A 26,394-nucleotide genomic window follows, 5' to 3' on the forward strand; every position below is an offset into this window, starting at 1 on the left:
AAAGCGTTCAAATTTCACACAAACGAATTGTTTTGATACTTCATATCGGACCGAAACAAAAAAAGACTGAAAAGATCATGAGTAAAATAAAGGGATCTTACCGTGTCTGTTTTATACGCCTTTGTGTTTCCCGTGGTCTGTCTAACTTCAATAACAGCCTTGATGTCTCTTACATCTTTAGGCGGGTAGCAACCATTTACCGTAGGAGGGGGGGGGGGGGCGCTATTTTGGTGGTCGTGTGCGCCCTTGCGCCCTACCCCTAGCTGTGCATCTGGTCTTTTTCCTTTATTTGTGCAATCTTCTGTCTGCCTGCCATTGTAAACTTATAAGCGTTTTTGTGTAATCGCGTTCTTAGTGGCCTGTCACTGCGCTCTCGAGGGTGCTTCGTCCTTCTCATGTGCAGGGACGGCAAGGTGTTCGTATGGTACGGAGCGAAGGCTTTAGACGACACAAAGAAGAACGCACTTGTCGCTGCCAAAAACATCCAAGCCAAGTGAGTAAGACATTGTAGGTTAAGGCCCGAATGGCTTCACACTTGATTTACTGTAGTTTTCAATAGTCTGCGAACTCTCGCCTATATTTTTCATCAGCTAAAAACCCCTTCTGGCTTCCGTCTTTGAAAATCTATGAAATGTTTTCCATTTACGCCACCTCTCCACAAGGCGCTAACCAATCAAATATCACAAAATGTAATTCCGTGAATCCAAACTAACGGTTAGTTTTAATGACGGAACAAGAAAAGCGATTTAGCAGTTTGAAATTATTGGCGAGAGAATATTGAATATAATCTATATCACGGTAGCTTCAATTTGTTGTTTAGACTTGGTTCAAGTCAAAAAGATGTTTTGTTGTTTGGGGACACTTTCATATTTTCTCACATTTAAATGTATAAGCGTAATACAATAATACAACCAATTTGCCTCGACAAGCATGCTCGGTGAAAAATTTGTATGTCTGTATTTCCAGGAAGCCTATGGAGTGTAACGTAGAGAACACGACCGTCATTACACTTCAAGAAGTCCAGGAAGGGGAGGAGCCTGAGGAATTCCTCAAAGCGCTGGGCGGGAAGAAGTACTACTGTTCCTTGCTAAACGGTACGTCGCGCAAATGAGTACCTTTATTGGGACACGCTCCTAAAGATTAAGAGATCTTGCAGGATTTTTGTGCTTCTATATATATTTGTACGCCTCATATTTTTTATAAACGCCTGTAAAACAATTCCCTTCCTGCGCAGAGCTTTCTGTGTCGATCGTTTACTTTGCAAAGTAAACGAGCGACACAGAAAGCTCTGTGCAGGAGTGGAGTAAAACAAGGAACAAATTATTTAAGTGTGGTATGCAGCTCTTGAGATGCAGTTTCTCTGAGCGATTTCGTGCAATTTATGGATTTCTCTATGCTCCATAGAGAACCCAGAAGGCGCAAACCACACGCGACACAGACTGGACTTTCCTTGAGCATGCTCTTCAAGATTTGAAATTACCGAACCGTCGCCCTGGTGATTCACCATTCGATACTACACACCCACACTAATTCGCCATTTGACATTACAGATCCGTCGCCCCACCAATTCACGCCCCGTCTGTACGAACTGAGTAGTGCCACGGGCAAGTTCATGGCTAATGAGGTGCTGTGTCCCTCGAGACTTGAAGGCAAGGTCTGCCAGTTCCCCTTTCTGCAGGATGACATGTACTCAGCCAAGCAGCCCGGTATGTGTCAATGTAGGATGTTGGCTCCGTTCAAGGATTCTCTTATTAACGATAGTTCAGGCTAACAAAACAACTCATTGTTGAATTAGGCTAACAAATTAACACATAGTTGAGGTTTCGTTCCTGAGAGTTAGCTCATTGGAACAAGAAAAAAGGTTACAAGAGAATAATTATTTTAATTTTGTGTTTTATTTTCCTGTTTCCCACAACGCCTTTGCAACACCACCTTGTTTCTCTTTCTACAGCTTGCCTAAAGTCTTTGCCTTTAATCAAGTCGAAAACTTTAGTGTGAGCCACAAGTTTTGGTACATGTATCTCCTCTTGGATTTCCATGTTAATTTATTGAATAATGATAATATAATTTATTGTATTTTATATAAAAGTAATTATCAATATAAAGTTTTCAACTTCTGCCAACAAAAAACCTTGAGGGTTTTCTTTCTCAGGCAACACTTATGACCTCCTAACACACCATTTTACAAGCTTTAACAAAGAGCAAAAAATTCAAATTTTAGAATAGAAGAAGAGAAGGGGCCCGAAAGTGGATACGAAAATGCCACCTTTTGCTATAATTCTAAAACCTGTGTTTTGCTGTCCAGGTTTGTTCCTGTTGGATAACCACTACGAGGTGTGTATATGGGAGGGCTGGATACCCGAAGATGACATTGACTCGTTAACTGGCTCTGGCAAACAAAGATGGGATAATGATCGCAAGCTCGCAATGGAAACAGCCCTCAAGTATGCTGAAGGTGCGGTAACATTTCCTGATAAGTATGTAGAAGGATACTCACCCAGTATGGTAGTAATCCAGTGGCATTACCTGATAAGTATGTAGAACGTGCAGTAACTCACCCAGTATGACAGCATTTCCTGATAAATATGTAGAATGCGCCGTAACACACCCAGCATGAAAGTAACCCAGTAGCATTTCGTGATAAGAATGCACAGTAAGACACTAGTCCAGTAGCATTTCGTGATAGGTATGTAGAATGTGCCGTAACTCACCCAGCATGAAAGTAACCCAGCAGCATTTCCTGATAAGTATGTAGAATATGCGGTAACTCACCCAGCATGAAAGTAATCCAGTAGCATTTCGTGATAGGTATGTAGAATGTGCGGTACCTCACCCAGCATGAAAGTAATCCAGTAGCATTTCGTGATAAGTATGTAGAATGTGCGGTAACTCACCCAGCATGAAAGTAATCCAGTAGCATTTCGTGATAAGAATGCACAGTAAGACACTAATCCAGTAGCATTTCGTGATAAGTATGTAGAATGTGCGGTAACTCACCCAGCATGAAAGTAATCCAGTAGCATTTCGTGATAAGAATGCACATTAAGACACTAATCCAGTAGCATTTCGTGATAAGTATGTAGAATGTGCGGTAACTCACCCAGCATGAAAGTAATCCAGTAGCATTTCCTGATAAGTATGTAGAATGTGCGGTAACTCACCCAGCATGAAAGTAATACAGTAGCATTTCGTGATAAGTATGTAGAATGTGCGGTACCTCACCCAGCATGAAAGTAATGCAGTAGCATTTCCTGATAAGTATGTAGAATATGCGGTAACTCACCCAGCATGAAAGTAATACAGTAGCATTTCGTGATAAGAATGTACAGTAAGACACTAATCCAGTAGCATTTCGTGATAAGTATGTAGAATGTGCGGTAACTCACCCAGCATGAAAGTAATCTAATAGCATTTCGTGATAAGAATGCACAGTAAGACACTAATCCAGTAGCATTTCGTGATAGGAGGTGCAAGTAGAATGTGCCGTAACTCACCCAGCACGACGGTAATCCAGTAGCATTGACTAATGAGTATGCACCGTAGCATTTCCTGATAGTAGAAGGTGCGGTAGCTCACCCAGCATGAAAGTAATCCAGTAGCATTGACTAATGAGTATGCACCGTAGCATTTCCTGATAGTAGAAGGTGCGGTAGCTCACCCAGTATGGAAGTAATCCAGTAACTGGACCAGATGGATTTAAAGGTAGATGGGCATGTTGTAGATCGCTAGACTTGTAAGACATAATTCTCTCGTACGGTCTCGAGGGCAAATTGACTGTTTCAGCTTATTATATACCAGGACAGATCTAGGCAATTGAATGTGTGTGTATGGCTTCTACGTGTCGCATTTGACGAACTGTTTAAATTGTGTGTTTGTAGAAGTAGGCAAGCGAGTTTCTCATCGAGTCTTCGTGGTATATGCCGGCCTAGAACCCATGTCTTTCAAAGCTGCTTTTCCGCATTGGACAGATAGGGCTTCTGTGATCTCCATTCAAAAACAGGTATTTAAAAATATATAATAGGTTCCTTCAGTTATTGACGAGTTAGGTACAACAGAGCCATCTCCAAGTCCCTCGCTCACCTAAAGTAGCTTTAGTCCCAGACATTCTTTTCGGATTTCCTGTGCTCGGGGACGAGCCGTGAGGCTGTTTAGGGCTTGGTGCGAGATTCACTGTGATATCACGACTCTTACGAACCACAGGAAACCCAATCAGACAACCCGGTAAGACCGCGTGGCACTAGGCTGATGAGAGTTGTAACAGCTAGAGGGTGTATGGTGTTTAGCAAGTGGACCTTGAAGTAACGAACTGACTTTGGGGGAAACGAAAAAAGATAATATACATCAAGCTAATAGAGCAAATGTATAACTCGAAAAACGAAGAAAAAGAACTAGGTTTTCTGCGTAGGCATTGTGGAAAAAAATGAAACAAAACGTTTTAAATGTTTTACGCCTCTGTAAAAACTACTCAATAAAACTACTCTGTTTTCACCGAAGCGTAGAGCCTACCGCTTCAACCCTGTGTTTCTAAATTTATTCTAAGCCAGGTCCTCGTAGTCTACTTAGCGGTGAAGTCGTGCGTGACATTAACAGCGGCTGATGTGCAAGCTAATGTCCTCGCAGTGTCTGGTAGTATCTGCCCTGTGCAGACCCCAGGGTGTGGGAAAGATTGTGCGAGCCATCTCGGCCGAGACCAAAGGATGGTGATGATGATATCCGAGACCTGATGAGCAGTGTTGTAACTAGCACCTGCTTGTGGACGACCTTGTATGTTGCTTCGTGCTTCGTTTATCTAACGGCTTTGTTTGTTTATCTTCTTTTAGAGTGGCAAACAACCAGGTGCCAAGGAACCAGTCACAGAACTTCTTCAAACATTTACAAAGTAAATAATATTCCTGCTATTAACTTTACTATTATTTATTGCATTATATATATATATAATACACAAAGCAGGGGCGGATCCAGGTGATCAGATAAGAGGTTTCGGAAAAGATTGTATGAAAAAGGACCTTGTTGTTCTTCAGTGTATTTCCTTATTTTTCATCTTTTTATTTTTTTATTTTTTATCTTTTCCGCACTACTGTCCTTTGTAATGCGAGTGAACAAGAAATTTGCAGATGTTAGTATGAACTTATACATTTTGTTATGGTTCTCTGAGTTTATTCTGGTCAAAACCCCAAACATTTTACATATTATTTGATACTTTAGCTTGTGAAACGTATCAGCTGTTTCTCTTGTGCGAAATCATAAAAAAAATTCATTCTTGTCAAATCGCCAAACATATCAAACAAAGATGAAAGCTCAAAACTACTGTCCTTTTGGACCTCTGATTCTATAGAAATCGGGTAAGGTTTCAGCCCCATTAAACCTCATTGTGCCTAGTTAACTAATTCAGCCGTTGACTGACAGCTCTTCTGACACCTTAGTTAGTTGATTGACATGAAGAATAGCCAATCAGACACGTTCTCGTTAAAGTGCAACCAAGCATGTGATACGCATCTCGTTATCCCCGAGAAAGCTAGAGGTTAGATGACACTAAAGACAATAGGATTCTGCGCGATGCATATGTAAAATACGTAAAACGCTAGAATTTTTTATTTGTTTTCAGGGATTCTTACACTTTATCCGAGTTACAAGAACAGCCACCGCCACAAGGTGTCGACCCGGCGAAATTAGAAACATACCTCAGCAACAGCGATTTCCAGGTCCGTAGATTTACGGGGGAGGAGACATAGGGAAAGGGGGAGGGTGTGAGTAGAGTGGTTATCTTATCAGAAACCCTTAACGACTCTGCCAATTACCGTATGCTATACGCAGTGGGAGAAACCCTTAACGACTCTGCCAATTACTATATGCTATACGTAGTGGGTAAAACGTGCCAAAACATCCGGCGGGTCTCGAATAGTGACGCGGCTTTATTAGTTATATTTATGAAGCCTGGGAAATTCCTCTCCTAACGCCCTTGGCCCTGTTAGATGACGCTCCGTAAAAGTTCGCCAACATTGCACATCGCCCCATGCAGGTAATCCGGAATCCATAAGAAAATGAGACTTGGAATCCGGAATCCATGCTACTAGAATCTGGAATCCAAGACTTGAGCAGGAATCCGGAATACAAGAATCCTGGAAAACAAAAATGGAATCCGGGATCCACGGGAAAAACCCACATGGAATCCGGAATCCACAGACTAGGATCTGGAATCCAGAACCCTATTGGAGAACCTGTCATGGGGCGATGCACTTGTCTTGTGCTGAACCACGTGGTGCTGTGCCAGCAATGCTGGCAGATGTTGGTAGGGGTAGCATATCAAGAACATTTAGCCCAAAATTGTCGTTTTTGCCAAACGAGGTCAATTCGATATAAGGAAATTAATATATTCCTTATTTGGAAAAACTGCATGATTCTTGTCATTTTTAAGGTTGGCGTACTGCAGGTGCTTCGCAAACTTTATGACTTGTAATTTGCAGAGAAAAACAGTGACTGTGACCATCTTTAGTCAATGGAGAAAGCCTCTGGAAGGAAACTAAGATTCCCCGGTACCAGACCCCCAAAATGACAACGTTTTCTTCATATGAGTTTTACACTACCTAATGGACCTTCCTCACTCCCTACACAGATGCCTTTTTTACTTTTACCGTCAGCATTTTGTTGTTGTGTTTTTAGGAAGTATTCAAGATGGGAAAAGAAGACTTCACAAAACTTCCAGGATGGAAGCAACAAAACCTGAAAAAGGCCGTCAAACTTTTCTAAAAACTTCATTTAGAATTCAACCATCTTTATCAATATTTTCTTATTGATTTTGTTAGTTTTATACAAGTATTTGTGCGATGTTTTTGATGACTTTTTGCGTCAAGTTTTTGTTTAATGTCTAGGTATTCATTTTTTTTTTTTTTTACCAGCAGACTAAGTCTGCTGGTAAAATAGATAATTCGTATTCAAATTAGTGAAAGGACCAGGTAACTGCCGTGAATTTCAGCAGAATGTTTCCTCTGCGAGGGAATAGATTTCTGGTTAGTCGAAAAACGGAATTGCCTGGTATATATTTATTTTAACAGAGCTGTACTATAAGAATGATCGAATGCGAGGCTACTATTTAGAATTGAAGATTTTAATTTATCGACACGTGTCGACCACATAAGATATATATATATATATATATATTTTGTTTTACAAGAATGTACATTATGATTACAAATGCCATATAACACAAACTGAAAATAGTATGAATATAAGCGAGGTAAGGAGACAGATAAGAACAGGAAGTGCTTTTTTATTGTTAAAGTGTTGCCAACCTTTTCTCCACCCAGGGGTGCAGCCAAGAGACATTATCTAAAATACAGGAGAAAATGCCTTGAAAGGGCCTTTTGGGCCACCTCCTGTTAAAAATCCTGACTACGCCGCTGCCATCGTTTTGAAATTGACACCGCCATTTTAAATTTATAGACGACTGAGTAGACTGAGAAGAAGTTGAAGCGAGTGTTGTTTGCGGTATTTGTTGTTCTAGTTCCACCGCTCGTACATGCTGGTTGTAGCAAACAAGAGATTAGCAGTCTTTGTCTTGCATAGTATGCAGAGTGTAGAACAAAGTATAAATCCTGTATTTACTGTATTATATGTACAAGACCATATACTGACCAATGGCATACAGTCGTTTGACAAAAGGTTGTCGTCAACCTGCTTTGCAACTACGCGACAAGCCCGCATGTAAGCATGGGTAACAACCACTGAAGCGCCTAGCTGCATAAATTAGCCACTGCATAACTTCAGACTTATGCTGCATTCATACCAAAACCATGTTTAGTTAAACAAGGATTTTCTTTGCCTTATTAACTTGCCAAGTTTCTCATTGTGTTGAATTCTTACTAGCTAAACGATCACTAAGTAACATGTACAGCACAGTCTATTCAGTTCTTGGTTCTGCCCACTCTTGAAATTTATACCAGTTTAATTAAACCACCTTTAAACTTGTGCTGGTGTGAATGCGGTATTATACGCGGTAGCGGTGGCTAATATATGCAGCTAGGCGCTTTAGTGGTCTTTACCAATGATTACATGCGGGCTTGTCGCGTAGTCGCAAAGCACATACAGAAACATTAAGAAAATATTGGGGGGCCACAGCCACGCCCTTACAGGCCATTTCCTTATAATTTTTTTAAATATTGGGGGGGGGGAGGGCATGCCCCCAGTTCCCTACCCCTTGCTACGGCCCTAAATAGGCTCTCTAGTTATGGAAGATGGACGCGCGCGTAGATTACGAACTAAAACGGAATGGACCGTCAATACATCAATACATGACATAGCCATGTAGAGCCACCTATGAATGGAATAAACTATTCACCTTGATTCTTGGGTTTCCTTACATTTCTCTTCCCCCTCCCCCCCCCCCCCCCCTCTTATTCTTTCATCTAACCTGTGACTAAAAGACGTCTAAAATGTCAACTCTCTCTTTACGTTACCACGGCACGCACTGAATGAATGGAGACCAAGACAGTTTTATAGAAGTGGAATTGATTATTTTTTAATCCCTCAATAAAACTGATACTTTTCAAGCCACTGCACGAAACTTTACAGAGTCATATAACATGCGCTACTGTTTTATGAAAAAAATAACCAGGCCCCCTAGGATTTTACAGTTTTAGGGGTGGAATATTCTATTTTATTGTACTGCATTGTACTTTTCACAACACTTCGTTCGACTTCAACGGTTTAGAAACGTAGCTTCTTTGTCAGTCGATATATATTTTTTCTACATTGTGTAAACACCTTTGTTCACCAGTAAGTTAATACTTTATTTCGTTTTAAAAAGGGGTCAATACACCCCCTTGCCACACCCATGTTGGCTCTAGCCTGTCTTGGTCCTTTGACGGTCACACGGTGTGTTTCTTGCGATTTCTGAGCCTTCGAGTGAAGCAGGATCCTGCGAGCTAAATGTAAAGATGCCGTCAGGGTAAACCGTAACGCCCTTATTCAAAGCTACCCCGAGGCTCCACTTCCCTTAAAACGTATAACATTTACAGGACTGATAGATAATCAATCAGTAAACGCAACCGTGTGAAAACTATGGAACTCCCTAGCCACATTCCCAACATCTTCTTGCTTACGCCTCTACCTTCAGCGTTGCAGACTTGCACCCAGTAGCTTTGCATTCCTGAAGAATTTTCTCAAATAGTTTTTTTTCATCCTCTTTCAACCCCTCGCCCACTCATACTAAAAATCTTAGGCATCCCTTGTGTATACATAAACACTGAATCCAAACCCACCCTTTTGAAGAATGAATCGTATAAACCCTTGCTCCCCCTCCCTCCCCTTTCCCACCAAACCCCTCCTTTTAGGTAAGCGTCCCAACAGGTTCATCACGTTTCCACATTAGTGGACAGTGGTTTTGCTATATGCTATGGCATTTTTTTATTTAGTTATGTTCCTTGTATCTTTTACAGAAATAGGTATTATATAACAAGAGCAAAAGATAGAGGATTTCAGAGAAACAAAGAAAGATAGTTTTACTTGAAGTGCGTTTTACAATGATGTTTGAGTTTGAAAACTCCCAAAAATCTATTCTATGTCAGCTTTGCAACATTAAAATAGGCAAATAAATACATAGACATTGAAGCCCTAGCGAGGCGGCAACTGTAGAATTCCTAACATACATAAGCTGATACCATCCAACAAGAGTTTAATAATTCATTGGGGAATCTCATGTCAACATCTCTAACGTTTCTTATATACTATATGTGCAGTTCATTAGATAGTTGGGGTTGTCCTGCGCTTTTTTTTTTCATTCGATTTCAGGTATGTATTTACATGTAAAATAAACCCAACTAATATTTTTTCCCTCAACACAGCCCTTCCTGAAATCTTCCACTTGATACTATTTCATCACAAGATGTCTCCTAGTTATGGTCAAAGAATGGATGAGTCTCTTTCAGGAAAACAGGAGTACAGCCTTAGGTTTGGTCGTTATCCCTCCGATGATGGATTTGTCTGGTTGTCATGTATGCTGAAGTCAGTGTAGTATGTCGGAGTAATTCTGTATCAGTTAGAGAAAGGCACTTGGATTTGCCCTGGGGTCCTTCTGATTTCTGTAACGGCACGTCATGTAAACTCCAAACAACTAAAGAGAGGAGAAATAGAAAAAGCAAGATTAAAGATGGTCAGAGAAAGGATACCAGCACCATAACCTTAGTTTGTTTAGTTTCCAGTTATATCAAGTTAAAATCACTCTATTGTTAGTATCAGAAAGTCATTATGAATGTTTATGATAATTGTGGTTGCAGCAAGTGAAGAATTTCAAGGGAGCGGTCATTACTGGGGGGGGGGGGGGGGGGGGGCAGTATGTTTGCAAAACCCTGGGCTAAAAAATTTAGACCCCCCCTCAAATCCAAGCCCCAAAATCGTTACCCCCCTTTTCCCCTAACCGGATGCCCAAAAATTTGCAGCCCCCCCCCCCCACCACCACCACCACCACGACTTCCACTTTTTTATATTAGATAATTATATGTCTTTAAAACCACAGAGACCTGATAATGAGTGTAACTGAATACAACCTTAATTAAAATATAGATCAGCTAGCATGGCAATTTTGTCCTATTTAATTTAAGTATGAATCTTCATTTTCACTAATTTAAGAGTGGCACAGGGATAAACAACAAATACCTGTGTTGCTAGAAAACGACTATGTTGCCGACAATGTTTACAAAGACATTGAGTCTAGGTTTTGCAACATTTTAAAGAATTCATTTTATTGTTTAACTGATTGTAAGGGCCTGTCAACCATGAGAGGATTCCTAAAAATTTATTTATAAAGACAAGATTGGTACATGAACAATATGGAACTAGATATAGTAGGAAACATAGTGAACTGAATAAAATTTTCATTTTAACAATGAGTCTCTTGCTCAATATTATATTAAAACCAGACTCTAATTTGTTGCCCAAAAAATGTGACCCCCTATTAATGACAGCCCAAAAAAAACATAGTCCCCCCTACATATTTGCCAGCCCCCCCCCCCCCCCCCAGTAATTAATGACCACCCCCTAGATTACAAGTTTTTTATGCAGGAGGGAACCAGAAACCATGGAGAGTATTATAAATATGGGGCAGCTTTGCAACCCTTCTACAGAATTATATAAAAAAAAAATGAAAGAGAATATGTTAAAATAACAAAGGTCATCTCCCCCTAACCCATCAAAATTTATATAGGTACCAAACTGGGTGCCATAAATAATTGCCCAGCTCCAGTGGTATGTATTGTTTAAGTAATTGCATTATACATATAATAATTACATTATACTCACAGTAATTAAATTTATACACACTGTGTAACCCTATCTCAAAAGCTAAGCAGAGAAAAAAAACACCTGCTAACAACCACAGAAATGAAAGTAATCACAGTAATCCTTCATAATTCCCTATAAGAAGCTTGTTGATGAATCTTGAACAAAACTTTGATTATGTTTACTCACCAAAGTGAAGCTAAAAAATAGCCCAAATCCTCCAGCTACCTTCAGCAAGTGATTGACACTGTCCTTGAGCTTGTCGAAGCAGTTGGTGCACTCAGAACACGGCTCTTTGGCCAGTGAACTACAGCATTTAAGCTAAAATACAACACAAAGGATTATTAAACAAGAGCACATGCTTTATATTTGTGCATACATGAAGCAAACTATGGCAAAGAAGCTTTAAACTATGCAAGAGAAAACTAATCAAGATAATGTTTTATAAGCTTTAGCAGAACACAGAACAATATACAAACAATTAACTACAGCACAACAGCTTCAATACAAACACAAGGGAATACTAATCAAGGACATATTTAATATCTTTAGTAGGACGTATACCGTACCAACCATGAATTACAGCACAACAGCTACAATGAAACACAACAGAATACTAATCAAGGACATATTTAATACTGTAACAGGGACATGACGGAAAAACCTGGAAAACGCGCAATTCCAGATAGAGAGAGAAGACACAATTTTATACAATGGCTATAGGTTCATTGTATTACAGACTGATTTTCAAAACACAAATAACGTAAGGCCAAAGTGCGCCTAACCAGATTTTGGCTTTTTTAAGTTAATTTTTCCTTGATCATCATTGCCCTGTGTATCAGCTCAGGGACGAAAAGCTCAAACTTCAATGACACTTTACAAAAAGTCGCATCAATTTAAAAAAAAATTGCATTTGATATTTTATTTGCTATATGTTACTAAGTACTCAGATAAATTATCCGCCTTATTCGATGTGAAATGGGCTTATTTGACGTGTCACGTCATGTTTTTCCGTCATGTCACTAACGGGACATATACAGTACCAACAATGAATTACAGCACAGCAGCTACAAAACAAACACAAGGGAATACTAATCAAGGACATATTTAATGCTTTAGTAGGACGTATACCGTACCAACCAGGAATTACAGCACAACAGCTACAAAACAAACATAACGGAATACTACTGTAATCAAAGAGAGAAGCTGACAACCATCAAATAGGACATCCTGGATATCAACTTTTCAACTTGCTGGGCATAGTTTTGAGGGTCAACCATTCTGGATAAAGCACCTTTAAACATACATCTCATTTGTCAAGAACCTGCAAGCTTACCAAGCTACAATCTGGATGCCCCATGGGGCCATCTAGCTGAGTGAAGTTCTTATATCCACAGCAGTCCTTCACTCCCTGAATTTTACTCTTTAAAGAGGGGGAAAGCTTGGCCCAGCCTTTGTTCATGAGCTGCTCCTGTTGGTTTCGTGTTACCGCCAAAGCCCCGACTGATACCGACAGTTGAATGATAAACAGTAACAAAAGAATTACCATATACTGAAGACAGAGTCAAGAAAAAAAATTGTAGTTTTCATACCCTTTGGGACTGGCAGTAGCCACTTAAAAAGGACACAGTAAAATCTCCTAAATAAATCACATATATAACAACATAATGATGAAAGATAATTGGTATCTTCTCGATTTTTCGATAAGTACAGGGTACCGTATTTAAAAAGCTACCCTTGGGACCAAGCCAAGTAGCAATTTTACAGGAAGCCTGTTCAGGTCAAGAAGGTTCGAAATCTACAGTATACTCCATTCAGGATTAATAGCTTTGAACAAATAACCTGGTAGAAAGTGAAAAAAACCCTACTGTACCCTATCCACCTGCACATCCCTGAGTAGTGAGTATTGGGGGAGTACCCCACTGCCCTCTGGACCGCTACTTTATACATAGGTCAACAAACACATCATAAAAAGGATACAAAAAAAAGAATGACTTGACTGTGCTTTATGGCACCAATCATGCCAAATATGGCTATCATAAGCAGGAAGACCCCACATGCTATCACGCCACCTAATATAGGTAAGTTTGTAATCTGGGCGGTGACCCTTGCATATACTGTTATTCCAATCAGCAGCAATGCAATAAACTGAAACAAATAACCACACCTGTCAAATAACACATATTGGAGTAATATAAGGATATTGGAAGGTGCAATATGGCTTCAAACACTAGAAAAAAGTTTGTGGAAACTGAACTGTCTACTGTAATGCAAATGCACATGTTGGTATTCCACAATCAACTGTATATTCTGTTACAGTATTGAAAATGATATGCACATAGGTAACAGCTTCCAGACAATAGTGCATTACTTTAAAGCAAAGAGAGGCCTGAAACTGGATTTTAGAAAGGTTAGTTAACCAGTAGGCTGGTTTATTGGTGTCAGTCTAACAAGAAAAAAGGATCCATAAAAGTATAACGTCCCTATCTCTAACTCTGTTTGTTGTTGTTAATGATATGTAAATTGGCCTTATTACTTATGCAGCTAACGTGGCTACCAGAGAAAGGCTACAAGATGACTCTTTCGTAAATCGCTTTTTTACCGCAGCCCTCCCGAACTAGACTTTACCTTGGAGTACTTTCGATCTCAAATAGAACTTAGCACAAATTGTATCCAAATGATGACCAAGAAATTTGGATAAACTTAAAAACCATTAGTCCATTTTAGCTTGCAAAAGAGCAATCACAGACAACTCGTAAAAAGCAAGCACACGAAATCTTTTTTGACCGAGCTGCATTAATCTCGTGTAGTATAATATGTGATGTGACAGGGGATGTATTGGGGTTAAACATTGCACAAGTAAATGGATGCCGACTATTGACCGGAAACCAGAAAATAAACAACATGTTATCTCGAAAGAGTTTAGTAAAACGCGAAGTTTTACATAAAATGGCACTAAATACTTACAATATATAGCGTGTTTAGGGCGACAATGGAGTTCTTATTGCAGTAGTAAGCACATGGATGCGATTTGGAGTATTTCGGGGGATACATCTGGTTAATATATAGCCACAAACATGAAACCTCAGATAAACTTTTCACTCATCACTCTGTCACACATTCTCTTCTGAACCAGCACCGTCCCCAGGGTTTTCTGGGTAAATTTTAGACGCCATATTGAAAATTACGCTAGCACAGGAAACCCAAACATATGATACTGGTATTTGCTTTCATCACAGGCAGCCCAAGGCTACTGTCAGTGGTTTATAAAGGAATGTATGGGAGAATTTATATGTTAGCGAAAAAATACTTTATCGTGAAAAATAAAACTTTAGACCATGTAATATTAGGTTTTGAGTCTTCCTTTATTTCAATTTTGACGATAGAATGTCATTAGAGCGAGTTTGAAGCCCGCCACGAATTGTGTTTCTCTCTCTGTATTTTTATACAAAAAAAAAATATATATATATATTTCATGAACAAAAAAAATTAAATCGTAGTGAATTGTTTTGATAAACGAGATTTTAGAAAAGCGAATTTACTGTTGACCTTTTTGTTAAGCCAATAATGTCAATTGTGGCTTTATACACCATAGGACTGCGATTTCCTCGAAGCCTTTGATAACAATAATAATGTTACCTATTTGATAAAGAAAAGCTTATACGAACAGTTCTTTTTTTTTAGTTGCTTTTTGGCGAGGTAACTGGGTCGAGTGATGAGTGGGCTGCCTGTGTACGCATGAGTGAATCAACAAAATAAAGACGGAAGCGAACATGGCGGACGTTCATCGTCTTTGCCAAGATGGCTTTGATTCCGCGACTAGAGCTGTAGAGTGTGACAAGCAAGGAAATGCGAGGTCTGCCTACTTTTTCTACACCATGGCTGCTGAATCACTTATGAAAGCTATGTCATATGACAATAGTTTGGATTTACGAGGCAAAGCTCTGCAATACCTAGAGAGAGCTCAAACACTCCGTGATCAAGGTTAGTAAAAGTGGCAAAAGTTTATGCAAGTATGTGTTAATATGACTTACATTGTTTAAACTATATTGTCTAGATGTTGAGCAAGCTCAAGGTCCACTTAAGACTTCGAATCAGGTATGGCGAAAGGGTATTAATATAATAGGCTTCAAGTTCTAATAATCTACTTTCATTGCCCTTATTTTGCCCCCATTTGCTTCCATCCTAATCCCTTCGAATAATCGACAGTATAATCCATGAGAATAAATAAGAATAAAATTTTTTTTTTGTTTTTTCTTAATAATAATAAGAATAAGAACGAGAACGAGGACGATCACGATAACGATAATGTTAATAATAATGATAATAATAATAATAATAATAATAATAATAATAATAATAATAATAATAATAATAATAATAATAATAATAATAATTTAATATAGCATCATAAAATCTCAATGCTTTACAAAAATCCTACTCTATTCTACTCAATTTTACTTATCTTAAACTTATATAACTGATGTCTATGAATAATACCAATGCTGATGATAATTATTTGGTTATAACTTTTTATCCAACCTCTTACAACTGCATAACTTTATCTGCTGGATAACTTTTATTCATACTTTGTGAAACAAAATCATCCAAAACCACACCCAGTTTACAGGCCTGGATCTGTTGTTTAAATGACCCAAGTCTTTTCAGAAATACTAAATGCAATAAATCAGGATTTTTCTTGATTTAGGTAACCACAAACGAAATATTCATGTTTGAACACTCTTGACAACATGGCTACAAGCTAAAAATTTGTGTATTGAATTTTAGTGTGACTTTGAGAAGGCAGAATTTATGCTTAAGCAAGGTTTACATGAAGACGAGATGGGTCACCAGGCAGCAGCCTTACCTTTATATGCTGATGCCGTCGAGCTCTGTCTCAAAATAGTGAGTTTGATACTATAAGCTTGTTTATCCAGATATTTTGTTGTGAAAGGGGCTAGGCCATGATGCAACCTAGTGTATGCATGGAGTTATTCAGAATTTTTCATTGGGCCAAGCTAAGGGTTATAAACACTGTATTGTATGACATATGTATGCAGTGAATTTCTTACCCCTCCAAATTGGGAAGTGGATCAGATGATTTTTAACTCATTTCAGGCCCAGAGTTTGACAGACTCTGATCCCATGAAAAGTAAATTTCACAAGCTTGCCAGACAAGCCATTGAAAGGTGTGTATTTACCATAATGTACAAGTTCATCTTTTTCCAGTGTTTGTAAGCATCAATGTGTGCATGTTTGTAATAAAAAAAAAACATTGCAAATTATTTTGCATTGAGAAGTACAAGTGGATGCTCTTGTGAGTGACCACCTTGGTTACTGAAAATTGTGGTTGTTAACAGAACTTGTCTCTTCCATGAGCTTGCTTTCATAGGTGATTACTGGGCAGCAAATACTTGAACAATAGGTGTTTGTCACTTACGGGTGATTCTTTCAAATCTAAAAGTTGGTGGCTTACGAAAGGGGTGGCTCAGAGAGCTTCAATTGTCTGAGCTTTTATGTATAAAATTTAATCATGTTCAGTACTGAATATCTACATTACACAATAAACAGGATAATTTATTATTTTCCTCAATTAGGGGTGAACACATAAAAAAATTGGAATCAAGTGTGACTCTCAGACAAGATCAACCAGCTCCCAAATCTTTGAATGTTGCAAAGCCAACCTTCTTAACTGATGAGTCCTCAACCCCTATTCCTCCTTCACCCTCGGATGGTCGGCCTATCCTAACACCAGAGGAAAAGAAAGTGCTCAGGTGATTTTTATCCTATTCTTTGGGCCCTAAGGTAAAGCTCTTTAAACAATGTGGGACATTCCTAGAAGCTTTCTATATCTTATTAAATAAACATTGTATTCAAGGTAAAGCAAAACAATAACAAAACATTACCTTTTCACAAGGCATCTCTTTTGAGCAATTAGAACTAACCATAACATTGACATGTACTGTGTAGTATAGTACATTTTTCGATCTAAATTGAGCACTTCCTTTTAGTATTACCTCAAAGATCAATGGTAAGCTTTATGTTCCATGGATGGATGTTGATCTGAAGGAGAGATTTGCATATCCTGATTATTTTGTGTAAGTATACTGCATTAACAATCTCAACCAAGTATAAGAACAGCATGCTACTTATTTTTTGGCTATTTTTAAACTGAATATGTTGTAGGGTCACAGGGTTGTCATTGTAAGGGTTGATATTCAGAGCACTTGCTATGAATGAGCTTAGTTGCTGTGTTACAGATTGAAACATTTTTCCAATAGGCCTGGCATGTTTACAGGATGGTATTGATAACATTTATGTTGATCATCTCAGTTCTGGCTGTCCTAAGAACCCCTCCCCCTTTGGCCCCTCACCTACTTCACACATGTGATTAATTTCTTGAGGACCATTATTTTTAGGGATAAGGATGGTCTCCTTCCTTTGTCTCCAAAGCAAAAAGCTCAGTTTTCCAAGTGGGTCAGGTGAGATTTGGGTAAGGTGTGCTGCATGCTGTTGATCTAATTTAACAGTACGTTTCCCATTTTTCAGGCCAACAGAAATATATGAAAACCCAGAAATGATCTATGCAATATCAAGCTTTAACGTCAAGCAGGTACATAATTGTACTGTTATTTGCATTCCATATCCTCAAGGGTTAATTCCAAACTTTTCAGAAGTTCATTTCTTTTGTCTATGCATTGTCTTGTGTACCATAGTTGCTCTGCAGTGGCATTTAACTTTAAATTTTAAGAAGTAAATGTAACCAAGAATGGCCCAGTGCTACGCCCAAACAAAATGGACTCAGACTTGAATTATGGCTCTTACTGGAACTTTTTTGTAATTGACTTCAATTCTTTAGCTATACTTAAAGGAGATATGGTATTAGCTTGCGCATCTGTGGAACATTAATTGTCTAGTGGATTATGCTAAAGAGATTGCAACTTATATGATTCCATTCGTATATTTCATGTGGGTGACAAGAACTTGTATTACTGTGGCTCGTGGCAAACTTGTTACATGGCCCTTCTCTGAGCTCATTTAGGTTTCATTGGAAAGCTATAGCAACATTTCAATCCGTATGGCAAGTTCTCTTGTATGGCTAACTATAGTTTGACATTTCGGTTCAACTGACCATTGGCAATCAACCATCTTTTCAAAGCATAATTTTGGAAGCATTCCTGTTTTCTAGACAATATTGTCTGACTGCTCGTTTGTGTCCTCGCTTGCCATCAGTGCTGCGTATGAAAGAGACTTCAAGAAACAGCTTATTACAAGGTTAGAAATACTATTATTATTATTATTATTATTATTATTATTATTATTATTATTATTATTATTATTATTATTATTATTATTATTATTATTATTATTATTATTATTATTATTATTATTATTATTATTATTATTATTATGGGGGTTTGTTTATCGATTGAGCAGACCATTTTCTCTTAGTTAGCTTGATTTGGAGCCTATAGCTCTGTTGTACCTTCTACACCAGTATAACTGGTGGAAAATGAATAAAAATAAAATAAAAAATGCTAGCTAGCAGTGGTACATTTTCCTTCATTAGAGTGGACCTCCCAGTCTAGTGGGGGATTCTTCCAAACCCCTTAACCCCCCTAGGTATGGGCCTGATAGGGAACATGAGAATGTACACAGTGCACCCCCCTCAGTAAATCCTGGGAACATGCTTGATACTGAACTTTGCTGGATGTAAGGAAGCATTTGTTTTAATACACTAATGCACTTTTTCAGGATCATTTATCCACAAAACAAAATTGGCAAGCCTGTTATCAACCCATCTGGGAAGTACATGATTAAACTGAAGTTAAATGGAGTTTCTCGTAAGGTACAGCAGAGAGTGAGATTTCAGACTGATTTCTGACTTCAGTTCTAGATTGCAGCAAGTCAAGGCTGCTGCAAATCTATTTGTGTTAAAGCACAAGTTTCCAAACATTACGTTAGGCATCAGTCAAAAGCACAAAAGGGATTTTATAGAAGTTGATTAGACAAACGAGAGTACATATGTAGGCACTGTTTGTTTAGGTAAAGTGTATTACACTCAAACTACATGCAAATTCCAAGCTGTACTGTACTGTGTACAATAGAGCTTAGAAAACCTGAAAGATGGTACATGTTCTGTTTTCCAGGTCATCATAGACGATCTTTTACCAATGGGTAAAGATGGGAAACTACTTTGCGGTCATTCTACCAACCGAAATGAGATGTGGATAAGCCTGGTAGAGAAAGCTTACATGAAGGTCTGTTGAACTACTCTCATAATGTTTGGTAATTTACATTTATTCATGATTGCTCTGAAGTATACTCAAGGAGGAGGTGAGAGGACTGGATATGCAACTGTGTCTTTAATTGTGTACTGTATTTCATAAGATCTTTGCTTAAGCTGGAATTAAGCAAAGATCATAAGCATAAAATTACCTATAAGCACAGAATTACCTAAATGGGGGAGTAATTTCATTGATAACAAACTACTTGTACAATACATATAGTCATATGCCTTGATATACCTTTTATAAAGGTACTTTCTACTCTATTTACACCTAAGGCAGGAGTTCCATCTATAAAAGGATTTAGTAGGGTGTTTACAAACTGATATTCGTTTTGTCTTAGGTGATGGGTGGGTACGACTTTCCTGGATCAAACTCGGTAAGATAATTCCGAATTTCTTGTATATTGTAATTGTGATTTTTTTAAATATTTTTCATTCTGCTCTCTCTTGTTAAACACACCAGATTTCTATCCTTACCCAGAGGCGGGTAAGGATTTCCCGAAATGACCAAATTCAGCTCTCATCCTCTCCATAGAGTATCGACCTCCATGCGCTGACTGGATGGATTCCTGAGCGAATGTCTCTTAAAAAAAGCAATTCTGAATTCAATGAGGCCACTCAGTTTGATCGACTCATGATGGGTTTAAGGCAAGGTAAGAGTTTCGATTACATGTAACAAAAACTGTTTTATTAAGTAACTTCATATGTTCTTTAATTCTTGATTGATGATAAAGGAAATAGTGTCACGTTTTTTTTTTGCGAATCAGATAACGCATTGCATAACTGCCTGAAGAAAACTCATGGCTACTATTTTGGGCATACTGTGGTTGCTTAAATCAAAGGTTTCTACTTAGAGAAATATTTTGTGGACGCAAAGACATGTCTTAGTTGGTATCTATCTCTAGAAGATGTGAAAACTATTCTTACATTGTCATGGTAACCACAGTTTTCGTATTGTTAGGGGACTGCCTCATAACTGTCGCCACTGGAGTGATGTCTGAGGTCGAGGCTGAACGTGCAGGCCTGGTACCGACACATGCGTACGCCATTCTTGACATGCGAAAAGTGAATGTAAGTGGCGACCAACCAATGGCAAGCTTTACGTTTGCACTGTATTATGTGGTGTGTTGAGAGAGTGTAGGTCTGCCGTATCCCCTCTGCAGGCAACCCAAGAAAATGAGCTTCTGGTTATTAAAACCAGAAGCAATCAGAGCAAAACTGCTCTTTAGAAATGCCTGCGAAGAAGTTCAAATAGTTTCTGAGCTATGAGATCTTGTTGATTTAGAATTAGTTTAAATGTATCAAATAGTAATTACCAATTTTTTGGGGGTCGGCCTCGACTCTCTCTCGGGTTAGCGGCCTACTGGGGCCTGTTGATCTTGGCGCTTTCTCATTGGTTAGCGGCTTCTTGTCAGCTAAATGCATGTCCGATTTTTGGTCCCCCAGGGAATCCGTCTTCTTCAGCTGAAGAACCCCTGGAGCCATTTGCGATGGAAGGTGGGTCTTGTTCTAACGAAATCATGGATGTATTAAAGTGCTGATTTACTGGTGCTTTTACAGGGAAAATTTTCAGAGCGGGACAGCAAAAGCTGGACACCTGAGCTAGAACGAGCGTTAAACTACGACCGAAAAAGCGCGATACAGTTCGATAATGGTTGGTTGATTTGTCTTGTTATACATAATTTGTTTTGTTTCATAAACCAGTTTTCGCGTCGCGCTAAACGATACATGATTTGTTTTGTTTTACAAATCAGTTGTTTTTTTTTGTCATGTCATACATACAGGTGTGTTCTGGATTGCATGGGAGACGCTTCTTCACTTCTTCGATGTCGTCTACATGAACTGGAATCCACGGTTATTCGAGTATAAATTCACGTATCACTCGTAAGTAGGTGGTTATGTTTCTTTCCCATTTCTCACGAAGAACAGTGGTTCTCTATTTTTTTTGCCATTTTGTGGTTATTTTTAACTATATGTAAAAAGGTTAACCGTAGCCCTCTTATTTTGCTCCAGGACATGGGCGGCCCAAGAGGGTCCTAAAAAAGATGCTTATAATGTGGGTAAGTATTCAGAGGACATTCAAAAGAGCTGGGTTAATGACTGGATGTAGTTCAATCACGTTACAAAGGCTGTGGTGAAGGAGGGGCTTCCTCCATTTTTTATTTCACTATACAGTACTTAGCGAAAGGGCAATGTTTTCTTGAGTTACTTCGCGGCAAATACATTACTGGCCGCAAAAAAGAAAAGCTGTCATGATGTCCTGATGTTCGTACAGACCCTTTTTTGTTGTCCAGTCTCGTATTATACGGTGCTCGATCCTTTGTTACTGAAGGCAAGTTCTTTCTAGGACGCTGCCCAAGCAATTGTTCATGCTCTCTTGGGGACAAATGGCGTAGGAAGATGCAACCTTTCGCGTGTGTTGCGTTTGTGTTGAACTTGCTCTTAAACCCTATTGAGAACCGGCCTTATTCTATTACAGGTGACAACCCACAGTATCGGCTAGAAATCATCGACTCACCAAAACCGGCGACAGTATGGATTCTTCTTACTCGCCACATAACACGCAAGGTAATACCAAACACAACAGCGTAACACATGAATGACCACAGCCCCCCTTACTCATGGAGCGTCAGTATGGATATGGATACGTGTAATACCAAACACAACAGCGTAATTCTTAAATGACCACAGACCCCCTTTCTCATGAAGCGCCAGTATGGATATAGATACTTCTTACTCACCACATCACACGCAAGGTAATACCAAACACAACAGTGTAACACATGAATGACCACAGCCCCCCTTACTCATGGGGTTTCACCTCGACATACCAGCCAGAACGAATGCTATGAGCATAACGACTATAGCTTTCCTGCCTCCAAAAAAGGCCCAGCAGTACTGAAGCTTTTTGAACACCATGTTGGAAGATGCTGAGAGGTAGTAAGCCAACATTTCCCTCGTGGTCAGGCAAGCGATGTGGTGCAAGCAATGCTACCTGATGTTGGCCGGGCCTTTTAGTTTTTAAGATAACTACCGACCGCAAGAACCCCATTGTCAAAAAAGCCAAACCCTATTGACCCCAATGCCAAAATAGATTGATTCTATTGACCCCATTGTCAAAATAGCCCGACTCTATTGACCCCAATGCCAAAATAGCCCTACTCTTTGACCCCAATGTCAAAATTGCCCTACTTTAGCAATCATTTTCAATCATAACCTTAAACGATCGTGCATTACGTTTTAGGATGACTTCGCTGAGAACAAAGAGTTCATCACAGTCCACGTATACAAATCAGACGGCAAACGAGTCTATTACCCAGGTGAGTGCCATTTAGGTAATGCCACTGACCTAGGTACCTCGGGCTCATCACAAACATGTTTACATGTCAGACGGCAAACAAATTGATTAGGAAATGCAATGCTGATAACTCCTCAGATCTTGAACAGTTAATTTGTCGCCACTCCAACCTTTTAAGATATAAAAATATTTTTTCTATTACAATTGACACCGCACTTTCTTTTCAGACAACCCTTTCGTCGAAGGGACCAAGATCAACAGCCCTTTCTATTTGTCAAAAGTGAACGTGTCGTCAGGAAAAAGCCTCTTCACGCTTATCATCTCCCAGTACGAAAAGTCAACAACTATCCACTATACACTTAAGGTGGGCACACAGCTATCCACTATACACTTAAGATTGGTACACAGCTATCCACTATACACATAAGATTGATACACAGCTATCCACTATACACATAAGATTAATACACAGCTATCCACTATACACTTAAGATTGATACACAGCTATCCACTATACACTTAAGATTGATACACAGCTATCCACTATACACTTAAGATTGATACACAGCTATCCACTATACACTTAAGATTGATACACAGCTATCCACTATACACTTAAGATTGGTACACAGCTATCCACTATACACTTGAGATTGATACACAGCTATCCACTATACACTTAAGATTGATACACAGCTATCCACTATACACTTAAGATTGATACACAGCTATCCACTATACACTTAAGATTGATACACAGCTATCCACTATACACTTAAGATTGGTACACAGCTATCCACTATACACATAAGATTGATACACAGCTATCCACTATACACTTAAGATTGATACACAGCTATCCACTATACACTTAAGATTGATACACAGCTATCCACTATACACTTAAGATTGATACACAGCTATCCACTATACACTTAAGATTGATACACAGCTATCCACTATACACTTAAGATTGATACACAGCTTTCCACTATACACTTGAGATTGATACACAGCTATCCACTATACACTTGAGATTGATACACACCTATCACTATACACTTAAGATTGATACACAGCTATCCACTATACACTTAAGATTGATACACAGCTATCCACTATACACTTAAGATTGATACACAGCTATCACTATACAATCAAGATTGATACACAGCTATCACTATACACTTAAGATTGATACACAGCTATCCACTATACACTTAAGATTGATACACAGCTATCCACTATACACTTAAGATTGATACACAGCTATCCACTATACACTTAAGATTGATACACAGCTATCCACTATACACTTAAGATTGATACACAGCTATCCACTATACACTTAAGATTGATACACAGCTATCCACTATACACTTAAGATTGATACACAGCTATCCACTATACACTTAAGATTGATACACAGCTATCCACTATACACTTAAGATTGATACACAGCTATCCACTATACACTTAAGATTGATACACACCTATCACTATACACTTAAGATTGATACACAGCTATCACTATACACTCAAGATTGATACACAGCTATCACTATACACTTAAGATTGATACACAGCTATCCACTATACACTTAGGATTGATACACAGTTATCCACTATACACTTAAGATGGATACACAGCTATCCACTATACACTTAAGGTGGGCAAACAACTATTAATTTCTCTCTAACTATGCCAACCCAAGCCAGCCATTTTTTTGTTGTTGTTATTTACCTGTGTGGGCTATTTTTACAGGTGTTTTCTTCGGCAAAGTTTAGGCTCTCTCCAGTGATCGATCCCTACAAATACGAAAAGAAGGTAAGATCATCATTGGATTATACATTCAAGATTATACATTCATGTTTACGCCTAACCCCTCTGGTAATTTAGAAATGCCGTGATCACTGAAAAGCAAAAACTTTTTTCGGTACCAGACCCCCAAAATGACAACGTTTTCTTTATAAAGATTGGCGAATTAAAATACCATTTTTTTTAAGTACATAAATCAAATTCTCCACCCTCCCATTAATCAGAACTTTAGATCAATTCTGATTCTGATATTTCAGTCTGGCTCGATCTAATCGACCCAATCTATTCGATTTAGATCAACGACAGCTGGACAGCAAGTACCGCGGGCGGATGCCTGAATTACCCAACATTCAAAAAGAACCCTGTGTTTGCGCTTGGGCTCAAGAGCGGGCCAGCGGAATTGCTTATTAAGATTCTAGCCCCCAAGTAAGTTACCGAGTGGTCGACTATTTTACTTTTGAGAAGTTTTTTCAGCTTTTTCTGAATTTTGAATTTATTTATTTATTTATTTAGTAGCTTTTCCCCCTTTTTGTTTGTCTGCAGGCAGTTCTCTATCGGTGCAGTCCTCAGATCAGTAGAACTCGGCCCGTCGGGTAAACCAGTCTTTGAGGCTGTTGACACGTACAGGTATGACAATATGCGGCTTGCACTAACAGATCACGTGACTTTTTGGGTGGCAAACACGCGCGCGATCAGGCTTTTGGCGGCAAAATAGCAACAACTAAAAGCTACTTATTTAGCGCTTACGAATCAGCCGAAGAGTTTCCTTTCCAGAAGGGGGCTTATTTTCATTTGAATATTTTTTTTCGTCGTTTTCTGGCGTGACGTGCGCAATCATTTCTGTGTGTTTTTTTTTTTGCCTGAATTTGCCATCAAAAAGTCACGTTCTCAGTTAGTCCCGCCTTTTGGCCGTTTTACTGATAATAGGAGGTAACTTCTGTGGAATTTGAGCGAAAGGTTTTGGCGGGAAATCTTTTGTTTAACCGATCTGCCAAAGCCTCGCCTTATAGCTCAAATTCCACAGGCCTCTCATGTTCTAGAAAACAGCATATTCAATAGCGCCTGTATTTGATTCTTATTCCAGACCCGGCTTTTTCATGTACCGGCTATCCAACGTGCCCTCGGGCTCATATCAGCTGATTCCTTCCACATTCTTGCCTGACCAGTCGGGCCCATTCTTCCTGACCGTGGCCTCTAGTTGTCCGATGTCATTATCCAGATTATGACGACTAGAAATGCCCCAAGATTCCTTGCTGTTCCAAGTTAGATTCAACATATTTGAGGGCATGGTCTATAGGATAAGGGACGAAGAAAAGGTCTCTGTAAAGACAGATTTTTGCTGCCAATATCTTAGTGTATGTCGCAGTTTCAAACAAAAAGATAAATGGCCATCGGCCCTATAGATAAAAATAATGTTTCAAGATGAATGTACATTTTTTTTTTACATGTAAATATTTGAATGACACAGATACGCCCTGGATTTTTTAATGGATTCGTGAAGAAGAAAAGCAACTATTTGCATATGTTATCACTGTCAAATAGTGTGTCACTGTCGAAATAAATAAAAGTGAATACGTCGCAGCCTTGTCTATGAGGTGTGAGGGGAATCACTCTATCCTGAGGCCACACAATCAGTGACACACAATAAGTCACGCAATAAGTCACGCTAAAGTAAATTGTTGGAATGCTGTGTCACACAATAAGACACGCTCAAGT

The 26,394-nt window shown here is 38.9% G+C and overlaps 3 protein-coding genes across 7 annotated transcripts in view; 2 read left to right on the forward strand and 1 right to left on the reverse strand.

Moving 5' to 3' along the window:
* LOC5517933 (supervillin) overlaps positions 1-8,340 on the forward strand; it is a 30,570-nt gene extending 22,230 nt beyond the window's left edge. For 2 of the 4 annotated variants that reach the window (XM_032362360.2, XM_032362359.2), the window contains 8 exons: positions 356-493; positions 967-1,094; positions 1,551-1,706; positions 2,306-2,455; positions 3,879-4,000; positions 4,821-4,879; positions 5,606-5,702; positions 6,661-8,340. In XM_032362360.2, coding sequence (XP_032218251.1) covers positions 356-493; positions 967-1,094; positions 1,551-1,706; positions 2,306-2,455; positions 3,879-4,000; positions 4,821-4,879; positions 5,606-5,702; positions 6,661-6,747 — 937 coding nt within the window. In that variant the 3' untranslated portion in view covers positions 6,748-8,340. The other 2 variants (XM_048722300.1, XM_032362362.2) reach the window with 2 other exon arrangements.
* Positions 8,341-8,493: 153 nt separating this feature from the next.
* LOC5517873 (tetraspanin-13) lies at positions 8,494-14,413 on the reverse strand. 2 transcript variants are annotated; one of them, XM_032362363.2, is made up of 5 exons: positions 14,239-14,413; positions 13,252-13,419; positions 12,608-12,823; positions 11,461-11,592; positions 8,494-8,921 (listed from the first exon to the last, which is right to left on the reverse strand). In XM_032362363.2, exons 1-5 carry the CDS (start codon positions 14,323-14,325, stop codon positions 8,865-8,867), a joined length of 660 nt encoding a protein of 219 aa, XP_032218254.1. In that variant the 5' UTR covers positions 14,326-14,413; the 3' UTR covers positions 8,494-8,864. The 2 variants fall into 2 exon arrangements, with proteins under 2 accessions (XP_032218254.1, XP_001637927.1); XM_001637877.3 differs by lacking the exon at positions 8,494-8,921 and adding an exon at positions 9,378-10,108 and having other exon boundaries at positions 14,239-14,412.
* Positions 14,414-15,011: 598 nt separating this feature from the next.
* On the forward strand, positions 15,012-26,259 carry LOC5517874 (calpain-7). Its single transcript, XM_032362349.2, has 25 exons — positions 15,012-15,255; positions 15,329-15,369; positions 16,060-16,176; positions 16,390-16,460; positions 16,869-17,045; positions 17,283-17,369; positions 17,691-17,753; positions 17,821-17,884; positions 18,461-18,546; positions 19,027-19,120; positions 19,422-19,532; positions 19,903-19,938; positions 20,097-20,214; positions 20,523-20,632; positions 21,008-21,058; positions 21,122-21,215; positions 21,346-21,445; positions 21,575-21,621; positions 22,041-22,129; positions 22,806-22,881; positions 23,087-23,223; positions 24,625-24,687; positions 24,974-25,104; positions 25,222-25,305; positions 25,763-26,259. Exons 1-25 carry the CDS (start codon positions 15,045-15,047, stop codon positions 25,902-25,904), a joined length of 2,400 nt encoding a protein of 799 aa, XP_032218240.1. The 5' UTR covers positions 15,012-15,044; the 3' UTR covers positions 25,905-26,259.
* The last annotated feature ends 135 nt before the right edge of the window (positions 26,260-26,394 follow it).

Source organism: Nematostella vectensis, chromosome 2, assembly GCF_932526225.1.
Source record: "Nematostella vectensis chromosome 2, jaNemVect1.1, whole genome shotgun sequence".
NCBI lineage: Eukaryota > Metazoa > Cnidaria > Anthozoa > Actiniaria > Edwardsiidae > Nematostella > Nematostella vectensis.

Coding starts and splice junctions, on each gene's coding strand:
- LOC5517873 (XM_001637877.3), bottom strand. CDS start 14,325: ATGTATCCCCCGAAATACTCCAAATCGCATCCATGTGCTTACTACTGC. Junction 12,824..13,251: donor GTCAAGTCATTCTTTTTTTT/GTATCCTTTTTA, acceptor CTCTGTCTTCAG/TATATGGTAATTCTTTTGTT. Junction 11,593..12,607: donor GGCATCCAGATTGTAGCTTG/GTAAGCTTGCAG, acceptor GTTGTATTTTAG/CTTAAATGCTGTAGTTCACT.
- LOC5517874 (XM_032362349.2), top strand. CDS start 15,045: ATGGCGGACGTTCATCGTCTTTGCCAAGATGGCTTTGATTCCGCGACT. Junction 21,216..21,345: donor CGCGATACAGTTCGATAATG/GTTGGTTGATTT, acceptor TCATACATACAG/GTGTGTTCTGGATTGCATGG. Junction 25,306..25,762: donor GAGGCTGTTGACACGTACAG/GTATGACAATAT, acceptor TTCTTATTCCAG/ACCCGGCTTTTTCATGTACC.